Consider the following 27,445-nt stretch of genomic DNA (forward strand, 5'->3'; position numbering starts at 1 on the left):
AGAAGCCGCAGGAAGTACATCCTCTGCTGGGCCTTTTTGAGGACGGAGTTGATGTTAGTCGCCCACTTCAGGTCCTGAGAGATTGCAATTCCCAGGAACTTGAAGGTCTCGACGGTTGACACAAGGCGGCTGGACAACGTGAGGGGCAGCTGTGGCGTAGGATGCCTCCTGAAGTCCACGATCATCTCTACAGTCTTGAGCGTGTTCAGCTCCAGGTTGTGTCGGCCGCACCACAGCTCCAGCCGCTCCACTTCCTGTCGATATGCAGACTCGTCACCGTCCTTGATGAGGCCGATGACAGTGGTGTCATCTGCAAACTTCAGGAGTTTGACAGTCGGGTTCGCTGAGGTGCAGTCGTTCGTGTAGAGAGAGAAGAGCAGCGGAGAGAGGACACAACCTTGGGGCGCCCCAGTGCTGATGCTGCGTGTGGATGAGATGGTCTCCCCCAGCCTCACCTGCTGTGTCCTGCCCGTCAGAAAGCTGTAAATCCACTGGCAGATGGCAGGTGAGACGCTGAGCTGGAGAAGCTTGGATGAAAGGAGTTCAGGGATGATAGTGTTGAACGCTGAGCTGAAGTCCACGAACAGGATCCTCGCATAGGTCCCTGCACTGTCGAGGTGTTCTAGGATGAAGTGCAGTCCCATGTTGACTGCATCATCCGCAGACCTGTTCGCTTGGTAGGCAAACTGCAGGGGGTCCAGCAGGGGACCTGTGACAGTCTTGAGGTGGTCCAGCACGAGACGTTCAAAGGACTTCATGACCACAGATGTCAAAGCGACAGGCCTGTAGTCATTCAGACCCGAGATTGCAGGTTTCTTGGGGACTGGAATGATGGTGGCGCGTTTGAAACAGGATGGAACTTCGCACAGTTCCAGAGATCTATTGAAGATCTGAGTGAAGATTGGAGCGAGCTGGTCCGCGCAGACTTTGAGGCAGGATGGGGACACATGGTCCGGGCCTGCCGCTTTGTTAATCTTTTGTTGGTTATATTAGTCACACGGCAAAAACATACAGTATACTCCGTAACGTCCCCTAACAAAACCTAGCTCTAGCCCTACTTAAAATGATCTCAGAATAGATGTATCAAAAACTTTCTTGACACCAATTACTACTTTCCGATTAGCAAGGGCTTTGGCATCATCTTGTGGCATCTTAGGGCAGTGAATAGCTGAGGGTAGGTTCCACACACAAAAAAAAGAAATAGGTGAATTCATGAGTAGAAAGCTGCAAATAGGAGAGGGTACACTGTCACAGAAGTCAACAAAGGAAAAACTACTTGACTTCAAATGTTTACACAATAAATCAACGCTTCAATCCACACACCTCTGTAGCATACAATCATTTTAGCTCCTGTGGTTAATGCAGCTTGCTCATCCCGCAGTGCCACACATCTCTTGCTCACTGAGTGCCTCCTGATGCTGAGGCAGTTTCTATGGCAACCGCAGGCCGCCGTACTGCTCCTATTTCAACGAATCAGGCGCTGCTAGTTTCTCAAGTGGGCCCGCGGGGTGGGTGTTGTCAACCTGTATCCGTGGCAACCCAGCACACGGCAGCAGGCTAGACAGTGAAACATGACACAACCCCCTTCTGCTGTCCGTTCCCCAAGTGATTCTTGTAAACATCGACTATTTCTGTTCGCTGCATTCATTGGAGCCACCAAGATTAAATGCTGTCCTCCCTGTCTCCTCCTCGCTCTCATGGTATCAATATGTTTCACAACAGTGAGTGGCACTCAATACGCCTTGCAGCTCACCAACTGCTGACCTTCATCTCGGTTTATTAATAGTGGACTCACATAGGCTGAACTGATGATGCTGGAGGGGAGCTGGCACTTATTTACCGCCCTACTATGATGTATTATTATGAAAAGAAGCAGTGTAGTAGGCTTCGATAAAGGGCTAAAATGAGCAACTACCATAGAGTAGCATGGTATTTTGTCAAAGCTCCTCATGATGTACGTTGATATGACCTGTCTCTGTTGAAACGTACAGTTCATCTTGGTTTTTTTTCTGTTTTCATAGACGCGCTCCTCCAAATTGGAACAGTTTGGCCAATTTATTATTTTTTTTTTTCTGTTGTGGTCCCATTATCATTTATGGGAAAATGAGACGCTTTTGTTCCTTGGTATTTACGCCTGCGTTTCATATATAACTGAGATGACAGTATTATTTGGAACAAAACACCACATTTTTAGGTGAACAAAATTATTGGAAGACATAGACTCACCAGACTGAATTGAAAGACTATTTAGTTGCAAGTCCTTGCGAAGACCCATTGGCATCACCATCCTTCTGCATTTTGCATGCAACTTTTGCATTCTTTTATTGAGATGGGTTTCCACACTTTCACCACATCCTTTTTCAGTTGTTTGCATTGGGGACAGGGTTCTCCCTTCAGTCTCCTCTTTAACAGATAGACTGCATGCTCCACAGTCTGGAGATTTACCCCTTTGAACTCTTTGTTGTTTTGGCAGTGTTTTTTTATTTTTATTTTTTTTGGCTTATCTTGCTACATGCTCACAATCAGTTTGGTTGCATTTTTCTTTGAATTGGTGGACAAATGTTTGTGTAGATGTCTGACTTCGTTTTTCTGCTTGCATGTGTTACGTCAATGAAGATTAGTGAGCCTGTCCCAGAAGAAGCCAAACACAAGCCATGACCTTCCTGCCTCGACTTTGCAGATCTTTTCTTTCTTGAAGCTTTAGCCTTTCCATCTCTTTTGTAAAGGTTCATCTTTGTGTCGTCCATCCATAAAATAATTTTTGAGCTTTTTCTAAATTTAACTGTGGTCTTCCTATTCTTCTTGCTAATCATTGGTTTGCATCTTCTTGTATATCCTCTGCACTTTTCTACATGGCATCATCTGCAAATAGAAGAATTTGACTTCATCCTGTCTTGCCTACTTTTGGAGGGGCGCGTATGACAGAGCAATAAAATTAAATGATTAATATGAGGTATACTGTAAGTCGATACGATTTTTGACATTGAACTGAATGTTTGTCTTTTTTAAAAGCTATGTTTCCTAACATTAAATATGTGGAACCAGGGAAGCCTCTTGCTCTGATTTGTGCGTTTAATATTGGAGAAGGTGTTTTACATTTTAATGTAAAAATGTTTTTGGCTATTACATGCATATAAAAACATATAGACATAATAATTACAGCTCTGGAAAGCACGCCGCCTAAGGAGGCAACAGTTACTGTTGTTGCGAATTGACAAACTGCAGACAAACAGGACACATCAAGGCTCAAAGTGGCCCAACAAACTATATATTCCTGATTGCCTTCCTTCCAGGACGTCAGCCCCCGCCGGTGTGCCAGTGTCCCTGTCTCAGCGTGCTCGCTACGCCACCTACTTTGATGTTGCGGTGCTGCGCTGCCTTCTGCAGCCCCACTGGACAGAAGAGGGGGTGCACTGGGCATTGATGTACTACCTCCAACGCTTGAGACAGATTCTGGAGGAGAGGCCTGAACGTGTCCCAGAGCCGCTGGTCGCGCCTCTGCCACGCCCGCGAAGCAGCTCTATGGTGGCTGCCACCCCTTCACTGGTCAATACCCATAAAACCCAGGTAACAAACTCAAGAACAGACGGATTCACACACCTCTAAAGCGTACAATCATTTTAGCTCCTGTGATCATTTGTGCGGCGTACACACAGGCACAATTTCATGCATAATTTCATGTAAGTTCAAATAAGCAGGTACATTATATTTGTAAAGCACTTTTCACTGAGGGGACTCACAAAGTTCTTTACAAAGTTAAAGTACGCAAATGTTAAATTATGAGTGGGGTGTCCGGCTGACTTGGGGCTTATGGTAGGGTGTCAGCGCCTCCTACCTTGGACGGGCCTGCCTTCTGTGCCTTCTGTAGCCCCTTTTCTCTGTGGTCTTCCAGCCAGTTTGGCCGCGCCGGATCCGCATGACTCTAGCCTCTTACTTCACACACACTGCACATTTGTATTACTCACACTGTAAATACTTCGCACATTGGACACATTCACATCTCATTCAGGGTCCCCTGTGGGACTATGACTAGGCATGATGGGGCGGGCGCCGGGCCGGGTACTGGCACATCTGTGCTGGTTTCAGATCTGGTCCTGCCCATCTGTGGGGGTAGGGCAGTGTCGGGCTGGGGAGGACACTCGGCCAGGTATTCCGGCACTCCGGCCTGCTCTGTGGCCCGCCATCCCTTTACCCCGCGGATTTTCAATGCGCCACATACATTTGTACATCCTTTGAAGGCCTGGGTGGGGGTGACAGTTACGGGTCATTATTGTCCTATGACCATCTCGCCAATTTTAATGCACTACACAGCATCACACATGATCACGGTACAGGGGTAATGGTTGCCAGTCGGGGACCTGCAAACCATAGCATTTTCAATAAGCATGAGAAAAAATCATCTATCCATCCATTTTTCGTACCGCTTATCCTCACTAGGGTTGCCAGCCAATTGCAGGGCACATATAAACAAACAACCATTCGCCCTCGCATTCACAAAAATTACAAAATTAGCAGAGAGAGTATTTCAAACTCCCCTGCACAGCAAAACTGTTCCAGCACAAAAGGCATACAGATCCACCATTCTGCAAGGCCATGCAGCTGAACAGGACAGGGTAAAATAAATAAATAAATAAATAATAATTTTAAAAAAAAAATAAATATATATATATATATATATATATATATATATATATATATAAAAGACATTCTAAATTCAGACACCAAAAACACATTGGACCTTTCTTGGTATTTTTACTACTTTTCATTTTCCATATTTTCCACATAAATGCGCTAAAGGACAATATTTGAATTTTGGAGTTTTGTTGTCAATAATTTGTAGAATAAAACCATATTTAGGGCGACTGGCGACTGGTTAGCACATCTGCCTCACAGTTCTGAGGGCCGGGGTTAGAATCCCGGCCTGTGTGGCGTTTGCATGTTCTCCCCGTGCCTGCGTGGGTTTTCTCTGGGTACTCCGGTTTCCTCCGATATCCCAAAAACATGCATGGTAGGTTAATTGAAGACTCTAAATTGCCCGTAGGTGTGAATGTGAGTGTGAATGGTTGTTTGTTTACATGTGCCCTGCGATTGGCTGGCAACCAGTTCAGGTTGTACCCCGCCTCTCGCTCGACGATAGCTGGGATAGGCTCCAGCACGCCCGAAACCCTAGTGAGGATAAGCGGTACAGAAAATGGATGGAAACCACATTTATTATTTTACTCGCTGACATACTGTGCATATAAATAGCAAAATCAGAGAAACTAATACTTTTGCTCTAGTCTCTTGCTTTTCTTTTATTTCTTCCAGAACTGTACATATGTAATCAAGTCTTATTTGAATGGGTGCCTATATACAGCCCCAATTCCAATGAAGTTGGGACATTGTGTTAAACACAAATAAAAACAGAATACAATGATTTGCAAATCATGTTCGACCTATATTTAATTTAATACACTAGAAAGACGATATTTTATGTTCAAACTGATAAACTTTATTGTTTTTAGCAAATAATTATTAACTTAGAATTTTATGGCTGCAACACTTTCCAAGTAAGCTGGGACAGGGTCCTGTTTACCACTGTCTTACATCACCTTTTCTTTTAACAACATTCAATTAACGTTTCGGAACTGAGTACACTAATTGTTGAAGCTTTGTAGGTGGAATTCTTTCCCATTCTTGCTTGATGTACAGCTTCAGCTGTTCAACAGTCCGGGGTCTCCGTTGTCGTTTTTTACGCTTCATAATGCGTCACACATTTTCAATGGGAAACAGGTCTGGACTGCCGGCAGGCCAGTCTAGTACCCGCACTCTTTTACTACGGTGTTGTAACACGTGCAGAATTTGGTTTGGCATTGTCTTGCTGAAATAAGCAGGGGCGTCCATAAAAAAGACGTTGCTTGGATGGCAGCATATGTTTCTCCAAAACCTGTATGTACCTTTCAGCATTAATGGTGCCTTCACAGATGTGTAAGTTACCCATGCCATTGGCACTAACACAGCCCCATACCATCACAGATGCTGGCTTTTGAACTTTGCGTCCTTAACAGTCCAGATGGTTCTTTTCCTCTTTGGCCCGGAGGACACGACGTCCACAATTTCCAAAAACAATTTGAAATGTGGACTCGTCGGACCACAGAACACTTTTCCACTTTGCATCAGTCCATCTCAGATGAGCTCGGGCCCAGAGAAGCCGGCGGCGTTTCTGGGTGTTGTTGATAAATGGATTTTGCATTGCAGAGTAGAGTTTTAAGTTGCACTTACGGATGTAGCGAGCATGTGGTGATATCCTCTACACATCGAAGGTCACGGGCATTCAATGTTGGTTTTTGGCCTTGCTGCTTACATGCAGTGATTTTTCCAGATTCTCTGAACCTTTTGATGATATTATGGACCGTAGATGATGAAATCCCGAAATTCCTTGCAATTGTACGTTGAGGAACATTGTCCTTAAATTGTTCGACTATTTTCTCACGCACTTGTTAACAAAGAGGTAAACCTCGCCCCATCTTTGCTTGTGAATGACTGAGCAATTCAGGGAAGCACACAATCATTGTACCCAGTCATGGCACCCACCTGTTCCCAATTAGCCTGTTCACCTGTGGGATGTTCCAAACAGGTGTTTGATGAGCATTCCTCAACTTTCTCAGTCTATTCTAAGTTAATGATTATTTGCTAAAAACAATAAAGTTTATCACTTTGAACATTACATATTTTGTCTTTGTAGTGTATTCAATTAAATATAGGTTGAACATGATTTGCAAATCATTGTATTCTGTTTTTATTTGTTTAACACAACGTCCCAACTTCAGTGAAATTGGGGTTGTAAATGTGTTTTTTACTGCTTTATGAACATATCTAAGGAGTATTGTTAAAATGGAAGTGTTTCACAATTTCAGGGCAATGGACTGCAACTCTCTATCACCTTTTTAGTTTTAAATCTTGTAGGAGGGACAGTAAATAAAAGGCAGTAAGCAGACCGCAGTCATCTAACAGGACAATAAAATGCTCCAGTATGTATAAGCCTGAACACTGAGGGCTCTGTCTGTTAAAAACAATTTACTGAATCCTGAAATGAACAGCGAGCCAGTCCAAGGATGACAGGGACTGTTGATGTGCATGATGCACATATGGGATCCAGACAAAAGACTAGCAGCAGCGTTATAAACTAACTGGAGAGGGCCGAATGACATTCAGAAATTTTGTGTTTGCATTTTTGCAGGATATGAGTCTCAAATGCAATGAGGAGGGCAAATCTCTGAGCACTGAGACATTCACTAAGGTTTCCTTAACCAATCTTCGTCGCCAAGCTGTACCTGACCTTTCATCTGACCTTGGCATGAACATCTTTAAGAAGGTCAGCCAAAAGTACAGTTTTTCATTTTTTAATCAATACCAATAAAGAGGAAACTGTTGTTCTTAATGGGAAGCCTATTTTTTTTTTTCTTTCAGTTTAAGAACCGGCGTGAGGACCGTGAGAGGAAGGGCTCTATCCCCTTCCATCACACAGGGAAGAAGCGCCAGCGCCGCATGGGCGTCCCCTTCCTGCTCCACGAGGACCACCTTGATGTCTCGCCCACCCGGAGCACATTCTCCTTTGGGAGCTTCTCTGGCCTGGGCGATGATCGCCGCACTCTGGACCGTGGGGGCTGGCAAGCCACAATCATGGGTATGTTGACAATAGAATAGAACCAACAATCCGAGTTCCTCAACCTCGGCATCCCACTTTCCTCCATCAAAGCCCGGCTCAGTGACTTCTCCTCTTCATCAGCCTCAAAACATCTTTAAACATTCATCCTCGTCTCTACAACATGGTCAAAAAATAAATAAATTATACTACCCATTTGAAGAGAGAGAACAAAATTATCACAACAAAATTTGCACAATCTGTTAACTGAATATTCAAGTTTGGAAAAAAAACCATCCCATTATTTACTTTTGTTCAGTAACAAAATAAAAAAAGAACAGAATAGAATGCAGTAGAAACACCATTTTTGTAGTATTCATGAATGCTTGTTAGCACACCAATAAGACGACTCATCTAGATCTACATTCTTTACACAAAATCACTGACCCCTTTCACTCTCCTCTTGGCAAGAATTTACTGGAATATTTTTTGCCCTCTGTGTCGCAGGTAAATTCACACGTCGAGGCAGCACAGACACAGGCGCCGATGCTGACAGTCTAAGCACCAAGCACTCTCATTCCCACCACTCGCTTCTCAGAGACATGCCTGACCACTCAAACAGCCACAGCGAGAACACCTTTAAAGAGGGTAAGGAGCTTGTGTGTCAATTACTGAACGTCTGCAATCAGAAATTATTTGAATCATTAAATGTCTCTGCATTGCTGAATGCGTTACATGTAGGCCTATATATTTTTTAGTACTTTATTTGTTCTGGGTTTATCTTTCAGCGAGATTTAGATTTGTTAATATTGTTCTGTGACGTTTTCTTATTCTTGACACAGATTACTCATCAGTAATTTACAGATGCGTAGTTTGTTGTTTTAATCCCAAATGAAATGTACTCTCTTGTCGTTGTTGCACACCACACAGATAACCAGACCAGATGAATGCAGGCATGACCAGTGTTGCCACAGTTACCTTGAAAAAGTAATTTAGTTACTTTACTGATCACTTGATCTTAAAAGTAACTAAGTTAGAAAAAAGTAACTTTTTAGTTACTTTCGGCAACTGCCAAGTGGCAGTAATATCACTTATCCATAGTACAAAAAAAGCATTAGCTTCACCTTACCCATTACTTGGTAATGTACGCCACACAAGTTACAGAATGATGTTATCAACATGAAGCAATAACTTAAAGGTCAGAGGACAAAGATGTTACGGGGTCAGTTAAAATTCACATTTGTATTGTTTACAGTGGGTACGGAAAGTATTCAGACCTCCTTACATTTTTCACTCTTTGTTATATTGCAGCCATTTGCTTAAATCCTTTAAGTTCCTTTTTTTCCTCATTAATGTACACACAGCACCCCATATTGACAGAAAAAAACGGAATTGTTCAAATTTTTGCAGATTTATTAAAAAAGAAAAACTGAATTATCACACAGCCATAAGTATTCAGACACTTTGCTGTGACACTCATATATTTAACTCGGGTGCTGTCCATTTCTTCTGATCATCCTTAAAATGGTTCTATGGCATTGGAGTGCTGTGGGGGTGTTTTTCAGCTGCAGGGACAGGACGACTGGTTGCAATTGAAGGAAAGATGAATGCAGCCAAGTACAGGGATATCCTGGAAGAAAAACTTCTCCAGAGTAATCAGGACCTCAGACTGGGCTGAAGGTTCACCTTCCAACAAGACAATGACCCTAAGCACACAGCTAAAATAACAAAGGAGTGGCTTCAGAACAACTTTGTGACTGTTCTTGAATGGCCCAGCCAGAGCCCTGACTTAAACCCAATTGAGCACCTCTGGAGAGACCTGATAATGGCTGTCCACCAACATTCACCCTTCAACCTGACAAAACTGGAGAGGATCTGCAAGGAGGAATGGCAGAGGATCCCCAAATCCAGGTGTGAAAAACCTGTTGCATCATTCCCAAAAAGACTCATGGCTGTATTGGCTCAAAAGGGTCCTTCTACTAAATACTGAGCAAAGGGTCTGAATACTTATGGCTGTATGATATTTCAGTTTTTCTTTTTTAATAAATCTGCAAAAATTTCAACAATTTATTTTTTTTTCTTCCCCCTGTCAATATGGGGTGTGGTGTGTCCATTATTGAGGGGGGAAAAAAAGAACTTAAATTATTTTAGGAAATGGCTGCAATATAAGAGTGAATAATAGTGAAAAATGTAAAGGGGTCTGAAGACTTTCCGCACCCACTGTATATGTTATGTAATACATCCACGTCATTTCCAGCAAGTTGTCAAATATAGTTTAGCCAAAAATTTGGTTTTTATTTCTCGTATTGAGGAATCCCCGAATATACCCTAAGCTCGAGACACCGAGGTGTATTTACTCTATCCACTGCAAAGGCTACCGGAAGTTACGTTGCAATTGCCAAACACAGCGCGCTACAACGGCAAGCGACGTGTTGCAATATGAGGAGGAGGAGGAGGATTTCGATGTACAGGAGCACCCAACTGAACTTGGCATCGTCAAGCCGTACATGATTGAGCCTATCAGGAGGTCGAAACCTGACCGTGACGACAAAGAGCAGCCAAGTAGCAGCTATACAACAGAAAAAGAGTGGCCATTGGGTCGATGTGACGGTATGTCAAAAGCATTTATTTTTACACAGTCATGGCTAGAAATAATGGCACCCCAGGGGTGCCAATATTTTTTAGCACGACTATACGTATTATATATTCATATACGTTTCAGTGACACGGCACACTGCATACTATGTAAAAGCTTATTCCTATATATTGTGTACCCCTCGCTCGAGTAGCTTTATAACACGCCGCACAGAAAGTCTTTGGCGTGTCTGTTGGCTTGTCATATAGGCAAAAGTACAGACGACAGTACTGAAAAGTACGGCCTGGGTCTTTTTTTCCTACTGCCCAGTGCATAATAACCATAATTGAGCCATAGGCATATACAAGGAAATCCTCACCTCTTGTCTACGCCGCTTCGCTGTTGCACCATGGTGGCTGCGAGATTTTAGTTCTCTTGCTGGCAGTTGAGGTCCCGATGGCCGTAAAATAGTTGCCACCACAACTGGTTTCAGCCTCTACCTCTCTATCCAATGCTTTCTGCTAAGTCTTTCTCAAAGCACGCCGGTTGAAAGTGATCAGCACAGAGTTTGGAATGCTTGCTAGGCACCCATACCTGACCACGTTTCTTCCCCTGTGGATTAACTTTCCCTATTCACTAGTCATGTACTCCTTTTTCACTTGAAAAGCCAAAGAAACTCTTGCTACTCCCTGGACCATTTGTACAAGCAAATCCCACACAATAAATCATGGTGACATCGTAAATCATACGACAACAAATAGACAAGGACGGGAAAAACAGCATGAAACAATAGCACACAACGCCGAATGAAAAGGCTGTTTGGCTAGAATTACGTCACAGCACCGGATAGAGCCGAAGACCGGAAGGCGGTAGATGCAAAAAAGCAGAAGGCGCATTCTGAATCATATTTATTGATTTAACTGCTGTATATCTGGTATATAATCACTTCAAAATGGCAGATGTGGTTTGTAAAGGGGTTCTAGAGTTATCAATAAATTTTTTAACATCTTTGTCCTCTGACCCTTTAAATATTAGGGTCGTTGAAGCCACATTAAATCAACAACTTGGTGTAGACTTGACATGCCAACACAATAATGTATGTTTCTAAATGTAAACAAGCACACATTCTCAGTACACTGCCAATTGTGGTCCATGAAAGTAACTGTGTATGTGCGTGCCTTTGCGCGTGCGTGCACGTAAACGTAAAAGTGAGTGACACACACCAACACCATTTCTCCCACCACAGTAATTTTTAAGTGAAGAGCGAGAGAACTTTTTTTTTTCTTACTATGTGACATCAGCCGTGCAACGCGTTCAACCAGCTCACAGACCAAGTTGAGAGTTCTCACTTTTCCTTAAATATTATTTAAGCTATGTATTGCGAGTCCTTCAGTGAGTCAGTCCTTACACTCCATGACCGATCACGCACTTGGTATGAATAATTAACCCACAATGCATTGTGCGTTTAACGTGGTAGTAAAACTGTGTTCTTAATGTGTAAATAAAAATGTAACAACAATCAAATACACTTTTTACGAAGGAAAATAACAAAAATAGTGTGGCGACAGTGAAATCGTCCATTTCTTTGCACTTTTATGGTAATGCACCTTCACTGTGCATTGTAGAATCAAGTCACTTTCCAATCGCTTTCTTCTATTTGTTGAAAAAAAAAAGGGGGAGTCTTGGTTAAATGCTTCTGAACATTTGGACTGGTCTTTGTTTGAATCACCAGCTACAAATTACTATCTGGTGAGAGACATTGATGATGCAAAAGTAACTGTTGTTGGATTGAAAAAGTAACTGTAGTCTAATTACTTTCCCAGGAAAAATAATGCGTTACTTTGCTCGTTACTCAAAATGGCGGATTTTGTCAACTTTGTAATGCGTTAGTCAACTTTGTAATGCGTTACCAGCCTCACTGGGCATAACAGAAGAGATGTCACATGAATGGCTTGTTTGCTGGCCATCTGAGTTTCCTATCAAATGTTATTTTTGTTGGATTCTAGTGACAATATGGGATTATGGTGGTATGGCTTTATGTCAGGTGATGAACAAATGAGGAAGACTACAATTTGAGAGTGATTAGCTTTTTTCTTGTACCTACAGTTCGATCCCAGATTTCCACAATCACCATGGCCGCGTTCAACACAACTGTGGCGTCCTTTAATGTAGGCTATGCCGACTTCTTCACTGAGCACATGAAAAGGCTCTGCAACCCCGTGGTCATCCCGGAGATGCCTGTGGAGCCGCTGGCCTGTGCCAACCTTCCTCGCAGCCTGACTGACTCCTGCATCAACTACTCCTGCCAGGAGGAGGGTGACAACATCGAGGGCACCAACAACTTTGTGCTGAAGAACGGAATGTTGGACCTCACAGTGAGTGACAGCAAAATTATGGGAATTTTCAGAGTTGGGAATCAATTGCAATGCATCTTGATGGAAATTCTTGGGAATGAACGAGATATTTGCTAAATCCCCTGATTTCCATTAAATAACACAGACACAGTTGAATTCCTACTCAGTGCTGTGCTCCTTTTAGCCCCATGTACATTGCACAAAACATACTGGAGGCTATTAGACTATGAATACATATACAGTATGTATGTATGTCTGTACATATGTTAATATTTGTGTATATTCACATACTGTATTTATAGATACAGTATTTCACAAAAGTCAGTAAATTTTTGTGTAAATATTTTTTTAAACTTTGCTACAATGTAAAGTAGTCAACGTATAGCAGTATTACTGTCCCCTCAAAATAACATACAACCATTAATATATGTATACGTATATATGTATATGTATATATATATATACGTATATATGTATATGTATATATATATCTACGTATATATGTATATGTATATATATATACGTATATATGTATATGTATATATATATACGTATATATGTATATATATATATGTATATATGTATATGTATATATATATATATATACGTATATATGTATATGTATATATATATATATATACGTATATATGTATATGTATATATGTATATACGTATATATGTATATGTATATGTATATATATATGTATATATGTATATATATATGTATATATGTATATATGTATATATATATGTGTATATATATGTATATATATATGTATATACATATATATATGTATATATATGTATATATGTGTATATATATATATGTATATGTATATATATATATATATGTATATGTATATATATATGTATATGTATATATATATATGTATATGTATATATATATATATATATATGTATATATATGTATATATGTATATATATGTATATATATGTATATATGTATATATATGTACATATGTATATGTATATATATATATGTATACATGTATATATATATATATATGTATATATGTGTGTGTGTGTGTGTTTGTGTATATATATACGTATGAATGTGAGTGTGTGTGTGTGTGTGTGAGATATATCGTACACACTGTATATGTACTCTCTACAGAAAAAGGAGCCCTTTTGACATGTTCCTCCTTCTCTTGTGTGTCAGGCTGTGCTGCGTGCCCTCTACGCTGTCCTCAGCCATGACATCAGCTCCAGGATCTGCGATGTGGCACTCAACATCATCGACTCCCTGCTGCAGCTGGGCGTGGTGCCCGGGTTTGGCAAAAAGTTGTCCAAGCCTGACAACAAGGAGAACGAGGAGGTGCGAGCCAAGGACACAGTTGGCCACAGCCTAGGAGGAGGAGGTGGGGGAGGAGGTGGCGGAGATGGTGGCAGCGGGGGAGGAGGCGGAGGGGGTAGCGGTGGAGGAAGTGGGCAAGGGAGCAAGGATGACATGAAGAATAACAAAGACAATGACAAAAAGGTGAGTTTGTCAACAATCTCAATTACAAATACTCTGAACCCCCGCTATTTGTGGAGGATGCTACATCCATCCATCCATCTTCTTTACCGCTTCTCCTCACTAGGGTCGCGGGCTGCTGGAGCCTATCCCAGCTATCTTCGGGCAGGAGGCGGGGTACACCCTGAACCTGTCGCCAGCCAATCGCAGGGCTCATAGAAACAAACAACCATTCGCACTCACATTCACACCTATGGGCAATTTAGAGTCTTCAATCAACCTACCACGCATGTTTTTTGGGATGTGGGAGGAAACCGGAGTGCCCGGAGAAAACCCACCCAGGCACGGGGAGAACATGCAAACTCCACACAGGCGGGCCCGGGATCTGAACCCCGGTCCCCAGAACTGTGAGGCAGATGTGCTAACCAGTTGTTTCACCGTGCAGGCGAGGATGCTACAATTGGAGAAAATAATTTAAAAAAAAAGTAATTTACTATGCCCCTCTTGACGATTGGTTTTCGGGGATAAAAAAAACTTTAATCTGCTCCACCACCCGTCGACGATTTTGGGGGGCATAAAATATGTCGCTTGGCCTCGGGCAGCGCTGGAGGTTTGCAGGCCACTGCTGGAAATGAGTCACGAGGGTGGGTGGATGAGGTACGGTCCATTTTCAAACCAAGCGGCTCTACAAAATCCATGACAGTATTTTGGCCAAAAAAAAAGTCAAAAAACGAATTTTACAAAAACTGGGGCATACGAAAACCGAGGTTCCAGAGTATTTGCTTTCTTGTTTGTGCTCTACTGGTTGGTCAAACAGGTAGTTAAAGGGTTAATGTTTGCATCCTTCAAAATACGTAAACAGGAAGAGAGCTCTTGCCTCAGTCCTCACCGACTGGCCCTCTCCATGCTCATCAAAATAGTAAAGTCTCTGGGCTGTGCTTATGGCTGTGGCGAGGGACATCGTGGCCTTTCAGGAGATCGTCTGAGGATGCAGGTCAGAATCACCTTTTCCAGCAATACAGCAAAAATGTATACATTTTTCAGCATAATGGCCTTTGTGTTGTGATGGTGCTTCATCACACCCTGTCGTGCTCTCACATTTTTCTTGATGTCCATATTTTATAACTCTGTCCTGTCAGGCCCAAAACTGCCTGACCAACCTTTATAAGCTGGACAAGCTGCAGTTTCGCCAAACAATGCGCGACTACGTCAACAAAGACTCCCTGAATAACATTGTGGACTTCCTTCATGCTCTGCTGGGCTTCTGCATGGAGCCTATCACCGACAGTGAGTATGTGCATTTGTGAGAGGCAGCCACAGACACACTCAGGGTAGTGGGTGAGAGCCGCAGGTCATTCAATCAGTTTGTGCCTCAATTTTCTTTGAATCGGTAAAAAAAACGTTAAAGACAGGAACATTAATCAGACACTTAGATATTCCAGTGCTTCTCAACATGTGGTAGGTACGTGGGCTCCCACAAGTGATGCGCAAAAGAATTACTGCCTTCAGATCGTACAGTTAAGTTGTAGATGATGATAATAATAATAATAATAATAATAATCAGTTATTTAAAAAATAAAAGTCAATACCTTTGCAATTAATCTTTAAGAACTGTTTTTTTATAAACCATTTATTTAGGTACAGTCTTAACTTTTATTTGTTATACATTTTAATTGGATCATTGTTTATGTACAGGTTTTTTTCCAATATGTAAGCATAGTTATAACTGTGCATAATGTTACAGTGGCTTACTATAATATTATACTTTTCAGGCATAAAACGTCTCTCATGTTTGATGACATCTGGCCCATTACGCTACTGTATTATAATTTTGCTCATGATGGATGTACTTGGAGAGTTTAACACTGGTAGAGGTATGAAAATAATTGTAGAACCACTCAATAAGACCATCAAAATGGTTTCACAAAGCTTTTAATGCACGTGCTACTTGCAGCAATTTATACACTGGATTATGCAGGGATCAATCAAGACGCAATTGTCATATTTCTGAAGAATCTCAAATTTGTGGTTGACAAAGCAGAATTGTTTTCCCTCCCATTGCTATCTCTGTTTCTATCTCTGTTGGTCTCCCTCCCACCTGCTTGTTCCTGTCTGTCGCAGTCCTCCTGCTTCTGTCCACGTTGCCTCACTTCCTCCTCCTCCACCACATGCTGCATCCTTCCTTCAGTCCCTTCTTCCGTACTTCCTGCCTCCTTTCCTTGCTCATCCATTTTCGTACACTTGCCAATCCAAAGCTTTGCCCATAACATCTTTGTTCAATCAGCGGCATTACTGCTGAGCATTGAGACATGCTCTCCATGCCAATTCAGTTTTGCATTGACATTGTTTTTGTCTCTGCTTTATGACATCATATGACATTGAAAAAAAAAATATTGGCAAGTGACCGAATTGATGAGTGTTTTGATGATGGAAAAGCCTTTCAAGTTTTTTTTTCTTTTACTTTCTAAATATGTCTGCGTGTATGTTACTTAGCTGATGTGTGTCTTTTGGGTTGACCTCCCTGCGGAGGTTCTTTCCTGACACCACGTACATGTCTGTGCTGGCCTGTTGTCAATCAACCTTTTGCCCTGCCTTTTTCTCTTGCAGAGTACGGCAGTGCAGGTGAGAGGTCCAGGAGGGCGAAAAAACGAAACATCGGTAGATACACATGATGTATAATCAATAGAGCACTGATATGAGAGATGTGATAAATATACCCACCTGAGAAGAGGCTTCCTTAGGCACTGGTTCCAGTGCTGCCCCTCTCGCTCTGTCCTAAAGTGACAAATCTCGCCTGCAACTTCACATTTATGAATCTTTATTCTTTAGGCCAAGAGAATGATTACCTCAATGTGGTTCAAGAGCAGGCCTTAGTCACTTGCATGTATTCCTTATTCCTTACCCAGAATCCTTTTCAGTTGGCTTCTCCTCCCATATGCTGTACAAACCCGTTTTCTTTGCCCCCCTTTTCCCCAACTTGTTGTCCGGGATAACTGTTTTCATGTAATGTTCCACTGACTAAACCGCCCCCTTGTGATCTGTGGTCTCTGCCCCCTCCCTTTTTTCCCCCCTAGACAAGGCAGGCTTCGGGAACAATTTCACCACGGGGGACAACAAGTCTGTAGCACAGAACATGGAGGCGGTTGTGGTGGGTTGCATGTTCAAGTCGCTGATCACCCGCTGCGCCTCCACAACGCATGAGCTTCACAGCCCCGAGAACCTGGTGGGTGCTTGTAATTTTATGTCACACCTATTTCTGTCAAAACCAAATTGACCACCTGCCCTGTAAGATTTAGAATGGATTGTGCAATTCTGCATGATTACAATATGAAGAATTGGCCAGTTTGTCCCTGAGCAGTTTTTTTTTTTTTTTTTTTTTTTCACCAAAACCTGGTACACACACACACACGTTTTTTTCTTAACCAATCTTTACAATGTGAGAGATCCCATACAGTGCATCGAGGAGGTATTAACAGCGCTTCACTTTTTTCAAATTTTCTTATGTTCCACGCTTATTCCAAAACATATAAAAAAAAAATTTCTTGACATTTTTGCAAATATAGTAAGAATAAAAAAAAAAAAAATCACATGTACTGGTTAGCACATCTGCCTCACATTTCTGAGGACCCGGGTTCAAATCTGGCCTCGCCTGTGTGGAATTTGTTCTCCCGTGCCTGCGTGGATTTTCTCCGGGTACTCCGGTTTCCTCCCACATTCCAAAAACATGCATGGTGGGTTGATTTGAAGACTCTAAATTGTCCGTAGGTATAAATGTGAGTGCGAATGGTTGTTTGATTAAATGTGCCCTGTGATTGGCTGGCAACCAGTTCAGGGTGTATACCCCGCCTTTCGCCCAGAGTCAGCTGAGATAGGCACCAACATGCCCGCAACCCTAGTGAGGATAAACGGTTTGGAAAAGGGATGGATGGATGATGTCACAAGCTTGTCACATCCTATCTTGGGGCAGTTTCACTTAGTCTTGCAAAACTGCAGCACCTCTCAAGCTCCATCAGAGTAAATTTTCACAGCCATTTTCAGACCTCTCCAGGGACGTTCAATCAGATTCAAGTTTATTTGCATTACCAGAGTTTTCCTGAGGCCCCTCATTGTGATATTTGTGTGAAGAAATTCGGTGACTAAGTATTTTGGAATAAGGCTGAAACATAACAAAATGTGGAAAAAGGGAAGCTCTGTAAATGTTTTCCAGATGCGACGTATATGATGAGGAGAAAAATACATCACAGAGTAAGAGTACATGTGAAGATTTTTTTTTCAGCCTTGTGTTATGGGTGGTATTGGTAATTGGTTAAGGTGTTAAAAATCATTATTTGTGTCCCCGGTTTAATACTTGGAAAAAGGAGCTGGATCTGGCTGTCACTCTAAATTGGCCAAACCTTATAACTGTAATTGCTGAGAGAATGATTCGACATTCATGCTAATATTGTTGTACACCCCAAAAAAAGGCTTTACGTTTGAATTTTGAAAACATTTTTAATCAATATACTAATTGTAATCCCTCAATATACCCTCAGCTGTGTATTTTTGTTACACACTAAACAAAGAAGCAGATGATCAGCACGTTGGTCTGGGGCTGAATCTTTGGCATGTCATCAAATATCAGGTTGCACTCCACATTAAGGTCTGGTGGGCTAATTACAGTATGTGTCACGGGTAAACCTTTAATCTGTGCTTGGTTGAATCATTTCTAGACTTTTGTCCTTGAAATTGAGGGCTTTACCAACCTGTGAACATCAGGAGTCAGGACACTTTTTGATTGTTTCATTTTATACCCAATTGGTAATGTAAACGTGTGACATAAAATTAACCCTTTACTAATAAATAAATGTCATTTTATGTTACTATGTCCTTATGCAACACGACTTCAATCAATCACTTTGGTATAATGATGTGACCAGAGTATTTATTGGACAAAGTTTTTTTTTATGTTTTTCTTTCATATACCTTAGCAGTAGATTTGAATAAATCCACACCACCAGTCACAGGGTGCATATAGAGAAAGAGACAACCATTTAGACTTGGGGTTTATGCTGTCACTGAGTGGGAACAGAAACCATGAATTTACCAGTACACCATCAGTGATTTATATTTTCATTATATCTGGACATTTCTATGATAAGTGTTAAAGTCCTGGTTTCATTTCTTTGGCATTTCAGATCGATGAAATAATTACATAGCGTTCATACACATTCAAAGGGTTTTGTAGTTTCTAGAAACAGATATGACTGGATGTTAGCAACTTGGCAGACGAGATACTTTTGCTGTGCAGGCCTCCCACTTAGCTGCCTCCTCTGGTGGCTCTCTGACGCTTGATTTTTACCTTCCTACACAGGGCCTGTACTGTGACATCCGCCAGCTGGTGCAGTTCATCAAGGAGGCCCATGGAAATGTTTTTCGCCGAGTGGCTCTGAGTGCGCTCCTAGACAGTGCTGAGAAGGTCACAACCACCAAAAAACCTGAGGAAAAAGATGAGAACAAACTGCAAGCTCCAAGAAGGTACTAGAAAGAAATGCTTTGTCAGGGGCAGTCCTTGGCATGTTGAAATTACATTTACTAACGCTGGAAAATATTAAGTAGAAGAATAGTACTCATCCACTCTTGAACATCTCATCACCGCTTGCTTTGTTGTCTTGTTCGCATTTGTTTTTCTTGCATGAGATCTCCAGTTGTGGGTGCAGAATGCTACTTCTTGTATTTGTCCTAGGAGAGTCACAGACTCTTTTCATGTTTTTATTTGTCTGAGTAATTTCTCATCTTTTTGAGAAATGCACAGGTCTGAGATCTGTATCTGCTTATAGCTGTCATTTCTCAGTATGGTGTGTTGGGGGGAGAAAAGGCAGGCAAAAAATTCCAAAGAGAATATGATGTAGTAGTAGTAGCCACTGGTCATAATCACGAATACTAATGACTCATAATCAAACAATTAAAGATATAATAGGCACCGTGAAAGAGTGTACCGTCTCCGATCCTGTTCATTATTGCCTTAGCCTTCGGAGGCTAATGTTCGCAATATGTGTGCAAATGGACAGAGTAATGCACTCTGCTGCAAACCTGAAAGGACTTGTTAAGCATGCAGACTCAGACATTTTGTCACACTTTAGCACTTACAAACATGTGCAAGAAGTAATGTAAGTGCTAAACAGGCTCAATACTGGACTGGTGGAAGAGACCCAGGCAAGAGGGTGCAAATAATTCCCTGGATGCTGGCAATGCAGGCAGCACCACTGTATCTATGCTAATTTTTAGCATTCTCAGATGCATGGGTGGCCTGAGCGCTCTGTGTTTGTTGGGGTGTGTGCGTGCAGGTCAGAGGTGGGTGTGTCCGGGGAGAAGGGTCAGGTATCCAGTGCTGCAGATGAGTGTCGCAGTTACATCTCCAGCAGACCCCCCCAGACCCCCGAACAGTGAGTGTTTCCCCTCACCACATCCCCACCATGCTGCCCCATCTGTGTCATACCGGCCGCATCTCTCTGCTATGAAACAATAGTGGTAGATTTTTTTTTGTTTGTTTGTTTTTTTAGATTGTTAAAATATAACCCAACTACTCTCTGTCCCTGTGTCTCCAGCGAGGAGATCCCTGGAGCTCTGCTGGGTAGGAAAGACTTTTGGAGGAAGATGTTTAAGTCGCAGAGTGCTGCCAGTGACACCAGCAGCCAGTCAGAACAGGACACCTCAGAATGCACCACCGCGCATTCTGGTACCACCACGGACCGCCGCTCTCGATCAAGATCCCGGCGTATTTCACTTCGCAAGAAACTTAAACTGCCCATAGGTAGGTTCAGCGACCCAGCAATTTACTCAAAAAAAAAGTTTACTTAAATGAAGTCTTCATGTGTGTCTGTCCTAAACTTGCTGCATCCTCTGTTTCTCAGTGTTTAACAAATTCCAAATCATCACATTTCACATCAGACCAGTAGTATCGCTCCATGTCCACGTACATCACTACATCCTCCCACCTTACAGTATATGTTCCCTTTTTGCACCTCAGCATGCCGCAGGACCACCCGCCTACCGCTCACCTTCTCTGTCTTACGTATGTGGAAGTGGATCATGTTATCATCTTCATGTTGTCTTTGTTGGTGTTGCATTACCCATCCCAGTGTGCATGGCGAGACTGGGGTCAGGCTATGTTTTACACATTGTTGGATGGAGGGTGCTGCAGAAACTGTACATTGGACACAAAGTGAAGCCATATTGAGCATTTCAATTAATTTACTTAAAAAAAAAAAAAAAAAAAAATCAGATCCATTTAATTCTCTGAATCTCAGTAAAAGTAGCTAGTCAAAAGTTTGGCACTTAATCAACTGTTTTTATTCATCTGGCATCTACCGCTTTCCACATGGAACTTGCTTGCACATTTCTGTGAGTGAATGTGATTGCTGTCCGCCATATCCACCCTGGTGTGTTGCAACCGCCAGTGCAACCCAGTACGTGTGCTTCATCTGTGGCCTTGTACCTGCCTTCACTCTGTAGTAGGCGTGAACACATTTTATTCACACTGTCCCCAGGCAATTGGCTGAAGCGTTCCTCTCTCTCCGGACTTACGGACGGTGTGGAGGACCTGTTGGATATCAGCTCAGTAGATCGACTCTCTTTCATTCGACAGAGTTCAAAGGTCAGGAGGGTTGCCACTGATAACGCTTCTTTTTTATTATATTGTATGCCTTTTAAATCTCTTACAACTGTCTTTTGCTGCCACTTACCACTAACAAGTGAATTTCCCAGCTGTGGGATCAATAAATCAAGTCTTATCTTTTCTTATCTTATGTTGTGTTTGGCCATTAACGAACAGGTGAAGTTTACCAGCGCAGTCAAGCTGTCAGAGGGGGTTGCCACCGGGCCAGAATACGGCAGGGAGGAGGAAGAGAATTTCTTCAAGCGGCTCGGTAAATGGAGGTCTGGCAGGAGGAATCCATCCAAGCTTCACCACACAGAAGAGAAAGATGGTAGACCTCCCCCAAAATCCCGGCTGCCCCTCGCCCACTCGCTGCCCCCATAACCTCCCCTCTCTCTCTTCCACGCTCTCTGTGCCCCCACCTTATGTGACGTTCCATCTCGTATCTCTTGCTCTCTTCTCTTTTTAGTTTCTGTTTAGAAAGGCCTGTTTTCAGGTTTACGCTGTAATTGTGTGTTGTGTAGCATGCACGTGCCACCCCATCAAAAAAAAAATAATAATAAATAAAAAAAACACCCCTTGCTCATTTGCTCTTACAGTAGTTTGGACTTTCTATCTTTCAACCATCTTTCTGCTGTGGTGTAGTTCATACATGTTGCTTTTAGCGGCTTGTCTGCTTCCGATGCTGATATACCTGGTGTCTGGTGGCAGTTTGGGATGACAAAGCATAACTTTTCTTTGTGTGATTACACTTGTCATTTCAGTAAATATTATCAAGAAAATTGCTTTTGGAGGGTTCTAATGCAGTGATCACACAATGAATGTTAACATTTTACCACTGCCAGTGGCTACTTTACAGCTTTACGCTATTTGTCAGTGGCTATCAAGCGTGTTCTGTCAAAAGGGTGCTCTTCTGTTCTGTTAATTGCATTAAATTATCGGAAATCTATTTCCCATTCGTCCAGGACCCCACGGTTTCCAGGAGCGTCTTGCCGCCAGTCAGGAGGCCATAAAAAACAAAAATGTGGTGAACCTGGGGGCAATTCGACAGGGCATGAAACGCTTCCAGTTTCTGCTCAACTGCTGCGAGCCAGGGACCATACCTGACGCTTCAATCCTTGCCGCTGCCCTGGACCTGGTACTCATCAACAGTCCCCTCATGCACCCCTTTTATTAATTTCCACGGCTTCACTTTATCTGCTTTTCCCAGGAAGCGCCCATCGTGGCTCGGGCATCCCTCTTTCTTGAATGTGCCCGATTTGTCCATCGCTGTAACCGTGGCAACTGGCCGGAGTGGATGAAGGGCCACCATGTAAACATCACCAAGAGAGGACTGTCCAGGGGGAGATCGCCTATCGTAGGCAATAAAAGGAATCAGAAGCTCCAGTGGAATGCGGCGAAACATTTCTGCCAGTGGGGAGATGTGAGTCAGATTTTGTTTGTGTTAACGGTGGACTAAAGCAGGGAATCTTTTTTGGGCCCAGGAACCTGTCACAATTTTTCCAAAGGCCTGCTCATAACCCTAACACCAATTAAACATAACTATCCTATGCATAGCTAATTGCCATGACACTGTGTGTTTCTCAAAATAGGCGATTGGCACGCGGCTGAGCGAACTGTGCCACTGCGACAGCGAGAGTCCTGCCAACATCTTGGGGTACATCTACGATGAGGAGACCAAACGAAGAATGAGGAAGGAGGATGAGGAAGAGGACTATTTAGATGATAGTAAGTCAGATGCTGATGCTGGTTATTGGTGTTTTGTTATCATCTAGTCATTATTTTTCTCCTTCCTCCCCAAGACACTGTCAATCCGACAAAATGTGGCTGCCCATTTGCTCTAAAGATGGCTGCTTGCCAGCTCTTGCTGGAAATCACCACCTTTCTGCGGGAGACATTTCCTTGTTTGCCACGACCACGCACGGAACCACTTGTGGTACTTTTATGGATGTGATCCTTTGTCCCAATTTCACCACGCCGTTCCGTTCAGTTTGGTTTGGTCTTTAGCATTTCTCCACTCAAAAGTATCACATTGACTGAGCACAAAAGGGGCATTTTCTTTAACAAAGGTTCATTCTTGTAATAACCAACCACATACAAAGAGTAAAGAGCAACACATTTTTATTATTGCCACTTTATTACTTTCTCCCCTTTCTGTTAATTCCTATGCAAACGTGTGAAATATGAACTCACACACACTCTGCTATTTATGCTCCAACTCAGGTTATTGTTCTTATCTTGATGTCTTTTATCTTTTTTAACCCGTTATGTTTTATTCTTGGGCAGCAAAACATACAAGTAAGATTTTTTTAATTGTAGAATGAACATGACAAATGTCTTGAATGTAAGTTTTATGCTGTCACACCACAGTGAATCCCTCTGTATTTGCAGTTTGGCATTTGCAAATTCCCCTATGACAAGATATTTTTCAGGAACCTCGCCTACGTTATTTGCTGAAAAACTCACCTATTTTCAGGTTCTTATAAGTATTACTTTGCTGCCATCTTGTGGCATCTTGTTGAACTGATTTAAGGAGTTTGGACAAAATATGTGCCATCTTGTCGCATTTACTGCCAAGATTAAGCTCTTTAAGGGGGTCGGTCTCTATTACGCGCAGATTTTCGCGATTCATGGCAAGGCTCGGTCCGAGCAGACAGAATAACTGTGTTTTCTTACGTACTTGGCTAACACGGCTGAACTGTCCTGCTTGGTAGAAACCTGGCTTTGGTGTGACCAAAATGAGCGACAATCCGGGCAACTTGTTAGTGTTTTATCATCTGTAGGATTTAGAAAGCTGCCGCTTGCGTCTCGATCCTGAGCTTGGCCGACATCGCTATGAGAGGAAGATCAGCTTCGCGGGCATCCTCGACGACGAGGACGGCCATGACTCGCTTAATAGTAGCAGCCACACTCTGAAGTCAGACACCATGTGTGATGACAAGAAGGCTCAGGAGGCCACCGGTGAGCCGTTTTAGGAATGGGTTCATCGGCCAGATTTTTTTGTTTTTGTTTGCTCAATTAGCGCTTCACAACTTCTCTCCAGTTCCCATACGGAAGATTCGTATCGGAGGCTCGCGGCTGCTTCAGATTAAAGGAGCCCGCAGTTTCCGTGTAAAAAAAGGTGGGTCTTTGTCCTCCATACGGAGGGCGGGCAGTCTGAAGAGCACCAAGATGTCCCGACAGGATTCCGAGTCAGAGAATGAGGAGGGGATACTTTCGCAAACGAACAGCAGGGATACTGTCACAGACATAGGTAAGTCCAGGACCAAGCATTCCTCAAATTGTTTTCTAATGAGTCCGATTCAGTGGGATCCTCAGGGGATGCATTGGATTCTTAGCTGCCAGCACCATGGCACAATATATGTCTTCGTTTTATTTTTTTTTGTTATGAAGAAAAACAAAAATCTTTTTTTTCTTTAACCTGTCCTGTTATATTTTGTTTGTAACATTACCAATATTTAAGAGATCAACATGGGACCAATGTTCTATCTTCAGTTTTAATGAAATATCCTTTTCCTTATGGATTCCCCTTTAAAGGACAGACATCTGGGCTCACATAAATTATCTCAATATTGGAACTTGGTTTTGTTCAACAACCTTTATAGTACATACATGTCATATCATAAACAATTGGAAGATGCCTGGTGGGATACTATATAATCCTCTCTAGTAATATGCTAGTGTAATATTTCCCTTTTTTTCCTCATGCAGGTAGTCCCTGCAGTACCAGTGAACCCAGCATTGAGCCTGAGGGCCAAAGCTCAAGTGGCGCAGAGGACAACTACCACCGCAACATGTCCTGGCTCCACGTATGTCTAACAGAATGAATACATCTACATTTAGGTCCAGAAGTATTTGGACGGTGACAGAACAGGGCTTTCCATATATATGTGTGTCTAAGCCTTCACGTGTGTTCCCTCTCACTTGAGTCTTTCTTCCCGGGACAGATCATGATTCTGCTGTGCAACCAGCAGAGCTTCATCTGCACCCACATTGACTTCTGCCACCCGCGCTGCTACCAGCACCACAACCGCTCCTGTGCCCGCCTGGTCCGCGCCATCAAACTTGTGTATGGTGAGACAGTGGACAGCCTGAGACAGGACAGCGCTCCCGCCACCAGCACCATCGGTGCTCGTGCACAGAAGAACAAAGAGGTGAGTTTGGAAACCCGACCAACACGACATTCTTCTGGTTTGCATCTCTGAGAGTCTGTTTGACCTCAGTGTTCTGACAAATCGTGTCTGAGGACACCGTCCATGAAGAGGAGACCCACTGACAGCAACACAGAAGGGAAGAAGGACACTGGAATGTTAAAGTATATTAGAAACCAGGTGAGGCGTTTGGTTTTGTACTGTTCCCACCAGTCCTGGGAAGTACTTGAGTATTTACAATTTGTGTTTGCAAGAGATACATATTGGACCTGTGTCTCCTGCAGGTGATGAGCTTGTCGCCGGCTCCCTTGTCTCTTCTCATCAAAGCTGCTCCCATCTTGACTGATGACATGTACGGAGACATTCAGCCCGCAGCCTGGGAGCTCCTGCTTAGCGTGGATGAACACATGGCAGCCGCTGCTGGTGAAAACTTTGTACTTACAGCTTACAGGGTCATTCATTTATTTTATAATTTTGTGTTATGGTTTAAAGAAAAACGGATAATAAACAAATCTTTAATTTGAGTTGTCTAGCTCAAGCTTCATCTGAACACTTTTATAAGAACGTTTATCATATATTTTTGCTCTGTTTGGCGCAGCTCTGTTACGGATACTCAGGACACGTGAAAAACAGTTTTCAAATATTGTTGAATAAGTCCTTTACAATTAAATCGGGAAAGTTTAATTTTATTGAAATACCAGTTTAATTTTAGTATTACTGTAATTACAGTAACAGGGTTTTAAATCAATGCTAATGTCAATAGCTTTTGCTCAAGAGTACATGTTGTGTACCTGTGTTAGCTGCTATGCTATAGTGGTCAAGAACAAATTTAGCTATATAATAAAAAAAAAGGGCGGCACAGTGAACGACTGGTGAGAGCGTCAGCCTCACAGTTCTGAGGACCGGGGTTCAATCCCTGGCCCCGCCTGAGTGGAGTTTGCATGTTCTCCCCGTGCCTGCGTGGGTTTTATCCGGGAACTCCTGTTTCCTCGCACATCCCAAAAACATGCATTAATTGGAGACTCTAAATTGCCCATAGGTGTAACTGTGAGTGCAAATGGTTGTTTGTTTGTATGTGCCCTGCGAGTGGCTGGCAACCAGTTCAGGGTGTACCCCGCCTCCTGCCCGATGATAGCTGGGATAGGCTCCATCACGCCCGTGACCCTTGTGAGGAGAACCGGCTCAGAAAGTGGATGGATGGATAAAAAAAAGAAAAACTGATATTAATATGGTTTCTTCTTATAATATGAGGTTGTGTTGGTTTGAGTGACACACTATTGCGGCTGTAAAAAAAAATAAAACATTAAAAATGTTTTTTAAATTTTGAAAACGGGAAAATTAGAAGAGATAACTTACGTTGCTTACCCGTGGTGGAAGCGGTTAGCTTGATGTAATTTCTGCTAAATCATGTGGCTCACTTTTATTTCTCTCCTAGGTTCCTAAAGGTTTTAGTAACAGCGTTACATTTATGTTGAGAGACAGAGTATAATTTACTGCTTTTTTAAAATGTCTGTGAAGAAAAATGTGTTCACAATTACAAAAAATAAGAATTTAAGAATTTATTTTAGCTGTTATATTCTATTGAAGACTCTAAATTGCCCATAGGTGTGAATGTGAGTGCCAATGGTTGTCTG

At 42.4% G+C, this 27,445-nt stretch overlaps 1 protein-coding gene across 18 annotated transcripts in view; it reads left to right on the forward strand.

The window, feature by feature from the left end:
• LOC133480251 (protein unc-80 homolog) overlaps positions 1-27,445 on the forward strand; it is a 72,852-nt gene that overhangs the window by 13,188 nt on the left and 32,219 nt on the right. For 10 of the 18 annotated variants that reach the window (XM_061778030.1, XM_061778031.1, XM_061778036.1 and 7 more), the window contains 25 exons: positions 3,294-3,567; positions 7,220-7,354; positions 7,450-7,666; positions 8,132-8,272; positions 12,306-12,574; positions 13,734-14,051; positions 14,890-15,021; positions 15,167-15,314; positions 16,635-16,685; positions 17,102-17,250; positions 19,378-19,541; positions 20,351-20,449; positions 20,612-20,817; positions 21,554-21,660; positions 21,838-21,991; positions 22,626-22,798; positions 22,871-23,083; positions 23,253-23,388; positions 23,463-23,596; positions 24,444-24,621; positions 24,704-24,913; positions 25,372-25,469; positions 25,608-25,814; positions 25,884-25,991; positions 26,096-26,234. In XM_061778030.1, coding sequence (XP_061634014.1) covers positions 3,294-3,567; positions 7,220-7,354; positions 7,450-7,666; positions 8,132-8,272; positions 12,306-12,574; positions 13,734-14,051; positions 14,890-15,021; positions 15,167-15,314; positions 16,635-16,685; positions 17,102-17,250; positions 19,378-19,541; positions 20,351-20,449; positions 20,612-20,817; positions 21,554-21,660; positions 21,838-21,991; positions 22,626-22,798; positions 22,871-23,083; positions 23,253-23,388; positions 23,463-23,596; positions 24,444-24,621; positions 24,704-24,913; positions 25,372-25,469; positions 25,608-25,814; positions 25,884-25,991; positions 26,096-26,234 — 4,160 coding nt within the window. The remainder of the gene's footprint in view (positions 1-3,293; positions 3,568-7,219; positions 7,355-7,449; positions 7,667-8,131; positions 8,273-12,305; positions 12,575-13,733; positions 14,052-14,889; positions 15,022-15,166; positions 15,315-16,634; positions 16,686-17,101; positions 17,251-19,377; positions 19,542-20,350; positions 20,450-20,611; positions 20,818-21,553; positions 21,661-21,837; positions 21,992-22,625; positions 22,799-22,870; positions 23,084-23,252; positions 23,389-23,462; positions 23,597-24,443; positions 24,622-24,703; positions 24,914-25,371; positions 25,470-25,607; positions 25,815-25,883; positions 25,992-26,095; positions 26,235-27,445) is intronic. The other 8 variants (XM_061778119.1, XM_061778159.1, XM_061778167.1 and 5 more) reach the window with 4 other exon arrangements.

Source organism: Phyllopteryx taeniolatus, chromosome 1, assembly GCF_024500385.1.
Source record: "Phyllopteryx taeniolatus isolate TA_2022b chromosome 1, UOR_Ptae_1.2, whole genome shotgun sequence".
Taxonomy (NCBI): domain Eukaryota; kingdom Metazoa; phylum Chordata; class Actinopteri; order Syngnathiformes; family Syngnathidae; genus Phyllopteryx; species Phyllopteryx taeniolatus.